The following is an 8,599-nucleotide window of genomic DNA, read 5'->3' as shown; positions in this document are numbered from 1 at the left end:
TGATAATGGGCTGGATCAGGAAGAGGCAGAGAGAAGACAGAGACAGAAGAGGAGGAGGCCATGTAGCCATGGAGGCAGAACTTGGAGCGATGCTGCCACAAGCCTAGGAAACCAAGAAGTGTCACAGCCGCCAGATGCTGAAAGAGGCAAAGAACAATTCTCCCCTAGTGCCTCCGGAGCCTCCTGCTGGCAGCCCGATCTCAGACTTCTGACTTCCAGAACTGCGAGAGAATGCATTTCTGTTGCTTAAGCCACCCCATTTGTGGCGCTTCATTGGAGGAGCCCCGGAAAACGAATACAACCCTTCATTCAAACGAAGACCCTTCATGCTCAGGAACCTTCCTCATGGATGGACCTTTACACACCAGAGAGCTTCCTTTCCATTTGGAACGTGTGGTTGTAACAGAGGCAAGGAGCCAGACCAGACTTCCTTCTCTGCACTGCTTGGCATTCAAAGGACAGCTTCTCCCACACTGAGAAATGGTATCACCAGAGTGAAGCTATGGACAGGTCAGGAGGGCTGGGTCTTTGGCCAAGGTCCAAAGGCTCTAAGAGTGAGGCTGGGGTGCTGGGGGGCTCTGCAGAGACTAGTGGTTTGGAAAGAGAAGGGAGGACAGTGAGTTGCTCTACACTGGTGAGCAAGATATGGGAGGGAGGTTGTCCAAACAGGATTCCTAGCTTCCGGTGCCAAAGGAGCCTTGGTGCTCTGGCACATTCTGCCCAGCCTTTAGGGTAAGCTTACTGAGGTTGACCCTTGATAGGACTTCATGAGTTCCTTAGGGCACCCACCATGCGCTGGCTGTGCTTTGCACTACACCTGTTTAGGCACCTCCTGGGGTGCGTTTCTGTAGACCAGTCGGTTCCTCTGTTGGAGGTTTTTCCTTCGGAATGATACAATGTCTTTCTCCCTGACCAGCTGTACACACCCCAGCTGCGGTGTCCAATAAGAGGTTGAAGAACTAACCACGTCAATTCTCAGATCCATCTGAGTTTTCAGAAGGAGAACATTTTCATTTGGTACTTTCAACCCCTCTGAGAATCCCTACAGTTAAGGGGCCCAGGCTTAACCTCAAGTAATAGAAACAGAATCAAAGGGGAAAGGCCCAGGGCATAAACAAAACATCTGTAGGAGGGACAAGTCTCAACTCTAAGCCCAGGGTTTTAAGAGGCCAAAATTTCACAGGGGTGGATCCTCGTGGCAATTGGTTGAAGTCCTGGCTAAGATGGCCTCCCGCACCTCCTTCCTGAGGACCCCAACTCTTCCTTACGACCCTCTCTCAAACTATAATTTTTCTCTGCAAATAGCATTTGGTCTCTAACATTCATAATCTCATCAAAGCACAACAGAGTACCCTGACTCATCACAAGTCCTTCCAGTAGTGTCTACTGCTCACGTTGAAACAGTGATGCGGTAAGTAGGGGTTGCAGACCAGTTGCCACCAGACCTCCTCTGTGGGACAGGAAACCAACAGTGCCCACCTCTCATGGAAGACAATGTGCGGATGCCTTTGACCATTCATGGCAGCACCTGGCCACTGCAGTTCGCGGCATCGAGGTAGGAAGCACGGCTGTTGGTAAAATTCAGCCCGCTCCCTCTAACCTGCAGTACGATGGTTGGTCGCTTTTGCTGGGCCTGTTTCCCTGCCCACCAAGCAGCCGACCCTGGAGTGCACCAGGGGGCCGTCCAGCCAATACACCCTTCTGAGATAGGCACCCCCAGCAGGCAAGGCAAGGTTGTGGTCATTCATTCATTCACTGCTATTAATTAGGCATCAGGCTTTTGCAGGCTTTTGGGCAGATTTCATAAGATGCAGCCAAGGGCCTTGACCTTAGCTTTCTTAGAGAACTTCGCTCAATGTAGTGTTGTTAGAAGGAAAGAATCAAGAAAGAAAGGCACCAGCGGAGCAGAAGACAGGAGGTTCAGCTGGTGTGGCTGAACCAGATGGTGTGGCTCAGTGGTTGAGGGTCAATCCATGAACCGGAAGTTAATGGTTGATTCTGGGTCAGGGCACATGCCTGGGTTGAGGGCTTGATCCCCAGAGAGGGGGGTGCAGTTGGCAGCTGACTGATGATTCTCTCTTATCATTGGTGTTTCTATCTCTCTCTCCCTCTCCCTTCCTCTCTGAAATCAATTTTTTTGAAAAAAAAAATTTAAGAAGGGTTTTGAGTGCCCTCAGTCTTCTTGTTCTGAGCCCCACCTCATTACTCGTCTCTGGAGTTCCATGACGAAGACCGTTTCATTATGCTTACTTCTTTCTATAGAAACCTGCTCTAAGGAATAGCCTTATAGATTTATGTACACTAACATGTAAAGGACTTTATACTTGCTCATTTTTATAAGGGGGAAAGCTTTCAGTCAAAGAAATAAATAGCTTCAGCCCTAACCGGTTTGGCTCAGTGGGCAGAGCGCCGGCCTGCAGACTCAAGGGTCCCAGGTTCGATTCCGGTCAAGGGCATGTACTTTGGTTGTGGGCACATCCCCTGTGGGGAGTGTGCAGGAGGCAGCTGATTGGTGTTTCTCTCTCATCGATGTTTTTAACTCTCTATTCCTCTCCCTTCCTTTCTGTAAAAAATCAATAAAATATATTTTTTTTAAAAAAAAAAGAAAAAGAAATAACTTCAGGTGAGTGGGGGAGGCCGAGAGCTGTCTCAGTGATTCAAAAAGCACACTGCCTACTTCATCCAGACAACCAGCCAGGGTGCTACAGCCAGGCTGCGGCAGGGGTGAGGGCTGGAGTGGGAGGGGTCATGCCATGGGTGTTTAGTGGAACTGACTGAGCAAATTCTGAACCCTCCACCCTCTTCCTGGAAGTAGGAAAGTGGTCAGGAGAATCGTGGGAAGAAGGGACAAAGGCCACTAGTAGAGCAGAGGTACACAAAGGAGGGAGGGAGGGAAGACAGCACAGAGAGTGCAGAATTCTGTGTCTTCCAAATGTGACTGTCAGCACAGTGGAAAGTAGGGTGTCTGGTCTTCCGGCTCTTTGAGGCATCCTCAGCCTCCTCCCTTGTGCCTTGCCACCCTGCCAAGACACCCCAGGTCATGTTTGAGAGAAGCTCATCTCATGGGCAGAAACAGCCAACCTGTAGCCACTCTGGATACGCCTGGGACCCCCCCATCTGCCCTGTATCCTGGGACCAAAGAAAGGCCCGAACCAGATTATGCTCCTGGTGGACAGGCAGGGGTTGGGTGGAGAATTCAGGTTTCCAGAGAGAGTCAGAGCAAAGACAGTGAAAAGGACTGGCTGGTAGTGCCACCTGCCCTCCCCACAGGGCGGCCCCACCCAGCAGCCCTCTGGGCTCAGGGTCCGGTGAAGCCCAGGTATGAAGGGCCTGGCTCCCAGCAGCCCTGGGGAAGGGGCTCCAAAACAGAAGGAGACAGACATGGGTCGGAGCCAGTCCTGGGACACAAACACTAGTATATTTCATGTGCACGGATGTGAAGAGAAGACAGAGACGCTAACGGAGACAGAACAGGCAATGGGCGCACAAACCGGTCGTGTGTCCTGCCGAGGAGCTGCCGCAGTTGGGAGACAGTCCCCCTGGCTCAGAGCCAGGACCTGCCCCTCCTCCAGGTCTGGGTGGCCTCAGGGTGGCAGGTGAGCTTCCTGCCTTACCGCAGCCCCTGGGGGGGGGGGGGGTGTCTCTGCATCCCCTGAGAAGGCGTCTGCACAGCCCAGAGCTCCATAAACACAGGTTCTTGCAAACTGACCCCCTCAGCGGCTGCCTCTCCGGGAGACCCATGCAGAGGGCAAGGGACCGGGACAGAAGGACTCATGGCCACGCCCTCGGTATTATTGCTGAGAATAAGCACAGGCCATTGCGATGCCATTATGACTCACTGGCATCCGAGGGAAACAGGGCACCAGGGACAGGACAGCCAGCAGACACGGAAGCATCTAACCATGCAGGACAGACAGCACAAGGCGATCTGTAACTCGGAGGTGCGGGGGTGTCCAGCGGAGAGACCCAGGACACCAGTGGCTCGTAAACAGCAAGCCAACGCTCTCCGCCAGCACCCCCACTGCTTGGCAGGCATGGGGTTACCCTAAACCTTGAGGCCCTGGGCACTAAGAAATGGGGGCCCTGGAGATTAAAAAAAAAAAAAAAAAGAGGAGTGAGCTCTGAGCCTGCAGATTCTGTGGCCAAGCCCTGGCTCACTGCCTCCCTGTGCAGGGGGCTCCATGAAGCAGGCACACCACAGTCTGCACATTGTTACCCCAGGACCTCCTGCACAGAGGAGAGAGGGTGCCGAGGCATGTCCACAGGGCAACGTCTGGAAAGGCCAGATCCAGTGGGCCATCCAAGGGCTTGGCCAGGCTGAGAACTGTGGAACCTTAGGCTGGGAGACACCAACAAGCGGACCACCAGAGGCCATCGTGGAAAGGGAAAGCAAAGGGGTGGTGGTGGTAGGGTCTAGGGGCCCAACTGGAGCCTGCAAGGGTGTGGGGGTCCAAGAGACTGAGCATGGAGCCGGAGGAGAGGACCAAGGAAGCCATTCCCTAGAGGGAACAGGGAAGCCAGCCAATCTTCTTCCTCTGGAATCCCCACAGCTGTACATGGAGCACCATCTACCCCCATGGCAGCCAGAAGCCCCTGGGAGCCCCAAAGCCCTAGAATTGGGGCCACAGGTAAACCAAAGCCAGGCCCCTGCAGAATGCAGCTCATGCCTGGATAGAACAAGCCTGCCCAGGACACAGAGACTGGAAAAGGCCCTTCGTCCCGTCCCGGACAAGGTCCACTGCAGAGAGCGACCCTCCCAGAGTCTCCCCGCCCCTCCCCCAATCCGGGACACCACTCCTGCCCACACCCGCCTGCCCGCCGGCCCTGGCCCGGTGCTGCCCGCACCGTCAGCAACACAGCAAGGAAGAGGAGATGCTCTCCGCAGGTGGCATGATCAGTTTTTAATGTTCTACAAAAAGGGAAGGGCTAATTTCTACCTAAGAGTTCTCGTGTGGTCAAGTAGAGACCACGTACCACGGGAAAGGCTGTGTTCTGATGGACCCTCCCCTTGGCAAGTGGGGGAGGAGCCGGAAGTGGGCTGGAGGGAGGTTTTCACCCGTCCACTGCCAACAATGGACCTGCCATGGGCACCCAAGATGACAGCGCCTGTGAGCGTGGCAGGGTTAATACTGTTCTGAGGAGCAAGCTCCAAGTGTCAGTCTTGCAGGGGAGGGTGAGGAGGGGTGGCCCTGAGGAGGTTTTGCTGCAGGGCTGGGGCTATGGCAGATCCAGAACTGATCCCTTCCCACTAAGGACAGTCTCCCTCACTCATTCTCCATGGTCTGCAACGCTGGATCCCCTAGGATGCTGGACTGCCCCGAAAATAAACCATCAGGCGTGACTTTACCGGCCTCCCCACAGCACCCCCACACACATACACTGATTTGTCTCTGGGTCCCCACTGAGGATCTGCGGGGCCCATCTTGGCCTGGCGGTGTTGTGGGTGCCATTCACGGTTCGCTGGGCCACTGCGGGGAGGGGGCATGGATGGAGAAGAGCACCAGGGCACTGCCACCGCCCACCGGGTTGGGTAACAGTGGAGGGACGGCTGCAGAGGGCGGGTGGGGTGTCTCAGGTTCTATCTCTGGCAGCTGCTGTGTTGGCCGGGGAGTGGGAGTTGGGGCTTGGTGGGTAACTGACATGGATAAAGGGCTGATAGTGGAAAAGGCCTTAAAAAATAAGCGAGAAAGGGGGGGGGGGGGGAGAGATACAGAAACGCCACCAAAAGCACAGGGACTAAAACCTCCAAAAGCCTAAGGTTGGTGGGAATCCAGCACCAGGGGGCCCCCAGGAGGCCGAGAGAGCAGCGTGGGGCCCTGGGGGGAGGGAGAGGAGCCAAGGGGAGGCCTCCCAGCCCTGCAGCCTAGCACGGCTCCAAAGCAGCGTCCGGCCACCCAGTCTCTCCCTAGGCTGCCACTCAGCAGGCCCCCGGGGAGGTATTGGTTGCAAGCAAGCACCTGAATATTGCCTAACGGAACCAGCCAAAGCCCAACTAAACCGGGTGAGAAGGAACCAGGTGGCCGAGGCAGCAGCCCTACGCCTCCTCAGCCCTGCCCCTCGCCTTTTGCCCGTTTCTCAGAGTCCCTTAGCCAGGGCAGGGCAGGGCCTGCTGCTTCCAAAGTCACCTATGTAGTCTAGTCCCTGGGAAGCCTCAGGCCTCCTGCCCACAGCCTCTGAGCTGGGGTGCGATCCACAGACCAACCCCCAAGTCCCTCTGCTGCCTTGACAGCCGGCCCCCAACACCAGCCCACAGTGGAGGGATGGGGCTGGGTGCACCCCGCAGGGCTGAGACCAGGGTGAGGCAGGGTTTGTGCTGTGTACAGAGGGGGCAACTCCACCAGCTCCGCACTTCTCTCCACAGGGTCCGTGAGCGACCCCGGCCCCTCCCCCGCGGGCCCCCCACTCAGTCGGTTTTGACGTGGCCGTTGGCCAGGGCCAGGGGGGCTGCGGGCTCCCCCGGCTCCCCGGGCTCGGCGTCCTTGTCGAAGCGCAGGCGGAGCGTGTTGCGGATGATGAACTGCTCCATGATGAGGGCCCCGCAGAACCAGGGCACGGCGTACTCCAGGGTGATGAGGCCCATGAAGTCGAAGTCGAACTGCGAGTAGTCCCAGGGGCAGGCGTTGAACTGGCGCAGGATGAGGCCGGTGGTGAACTCCCAGGCGTAGGTCCAGAGCGTGTAGATGAGGCAGCGCAGCAGCAGCGGGCAGCGCGCCCGCAGGCGCAGGTACATGCGCTCCACGATCAGGATGGAGGTGCCGTAGATGAAGAGCGCCCACACGCTCGTGACGCCCGGGAACTTCCAGTTAAAGTTCACCACGAACTCCCAGGCCGCCGTGAACATCACCTCGCAGAAGTAGCCGTGGATGGCGTACAGGTACCAGCGGGACAGCGCCGTCAGCGGCTCCACCGAAGCCATGGCGCCCACGGGAGCCAGCTGCTGGGACACGGAGGAGACAGGTGAGATGGGGAGGGAGGGAGGGAGGAGGGACGGAGGCAGGGAGGGCTGCGCCTCTCCTGCCTCCCATCCCACCATCCAGTCCAGGTCTCTGATGATGTGTAACAAGGCCCAGTGGATTTCAAGCCCGCCTCTGCCTTTCTCTTTGGTTACCAACCAGAAGCTCCGCCTTATCCCACAGTCATTGCTTTATCCCATAGGCCTTACCTGAGCCGTGGGCATGAGAAATGAAGAAAGCAAACCAGTCCTAACCTGTTTGGCTCGGTGGATAGAGCGTCGGCCTGCAGACTGGAAGGTCCCAGGTTCAATTCCAGTCAAGGGTGTGTACCTTGGTTGTGGGCACATCCCCAGTAGGGGGTGTGCAGGAGGCAGCTGATTGATGTTTCTCTCTCATCGATGTTTCTGACTCTCTATCCCTCTCCCTTCCTCTCTGTAAAAAAATCAATAAAATATATTTAAAAAAAGAAAAGAGAGCAAACCACCCCACTGGCTTCCTCCGAGTGACTCTACTCAAATGCTTCTTGGAGGACGGTGTGTGCTCGCCTTCCTAGGCTAGCTGTTTTGGATGTGGTCTGTGAGGGGGTCAGCTGGCCTGGCCGGTCAATCACACCCATTTCCAGGCTACGTGCTGGTTTCTCACCAGGCTCCCCTGGGGTCCCCATCTCTTCCCTCACTTTTTCTCCTGTTTCTGAGATCTTTCTAAGCAAGCCGTTGCATTTGTCTTCCATGCACGTGTTCAGGTGTACATAACAACATTTACCATTTTAGTAATTTTTAAGTGTACAATTAAGAGGTATTAAGGACATTCACACTGTTGTGCAACCACCACTGCCATGTCTCCAGAACCTTCTCATCGTCCCAAACTGAAACTCCATATTCATTAAACATGAATTTTCCTCCCCTCCCCAGCCCACGGTCACCACCAGTCTACCTTCTGTCTCTATAAATTAGGACCACGCTAGGCACCTCATTTAAATGGAATCATGCAATATCTGTCCTTTTGTGTCTGGCTTATTTCACTTAGCGGAGTGTCTTCAGGGTTTATCCATATGATAGCCTGTGTCAGAATTTCTTTCCCTCTTTAAGGCTGCATTGGGATCCACCTATCTGGACATATCACATTTTGTTTACTCATTTACCCATGAATGGGTTGCTCCTACCTTTTGGCTATTGTGAATAACTCTTTTGGGGATATCCTCAGAAGTAGAAGTAATTCCATTTTTTAATTTTAATTTTGTTTTCCTGAAGAATGGCCTTGCTGTTTTCCATAGCGGCTGTCCCGTTTTTACATTCTCACCAGCCACGCACAAATGTTCCAATTTCTCCATATCCTTGCCAGCACTTGTTATTTTCTGGTTTTCTGAGGATGGTCATCCTAATGGGTAGAAAGTGGTAGCTCCTTGTGATCACATTTGTCCTTAACTGCTCCCTTAAGCAGGCGTCTGGTGTTTGGTTTCAGTGATGAAAGGAAGCCAGTGAGCTGACAGAGGACAGAATCTTCCTTCCACTCCTCTTCCCCTCCCCCTCCTTTCTCTTAAGGCCCAGTCCTCAAGGCCCAGCCCTCAGGCCTCTGTGCTTTCTCCTCACCCTTCCCAGCAGCTGTCTAGACCACTCATTGGCCCTTTACCAAATGCCACCCTATTT

The 8,599-nt window shown here is 54.8% G+C and overlaps 1 protein-coding gene across 6 annotated transcripts in view; it reads right to left on the bottom strand.

Moving 5' to 3' along the window:
* Positions 1-3,396: 3,396 nt before the first annotated feature.
* TMEM229B (transmembrane protein 229B) overlaps positions 3,397-8,599 on the bottom strand; it is a 41,563-nt gene continuing 36,360 nt past the window's right edge. For 5 of the 6 annotated variants that reach the window (XM_045579556.1, XM_036433756.2, XM_036433697.2 and 2 more), the window contains one exon: positions 3,397-6,934. In XM_045579556.1, coding sequence (XP_045435512.1) covers positions 6,404-6,934 — 531 coding nt within the window. In that variant the 3' untranslated portion in view covers positions 3,397-6,403. Of the gene's footprint in view, positions 6,938-8,599 lie in introns of all 6 variants that reach the window. The other variant, XM_036433745.2, reaches the window with a different exon arrangement.

The sequence above is a fragment of the Pipistrellus kuhlii genome, unplaced genomic scaffold (assembly GCF_014108245.1).
Source record: "Pipistrellus kuhlii isolate mPipKuh1 unplaced genomic scaffold, mPipKuh1.p scaffold_m20_p_1, whole genome shotgun sequence".
NCBI lineage: Eukaryota > Metazoa > Chordata > Mammalia > Chiroptera > Vespertilionidae > Pipistrellus > Pipistrellus kuhlii.
Note: the sequence above shows the minus strand (reverse complement) of the source record. Positions and strands in the feature narration are given on the sequence as shown.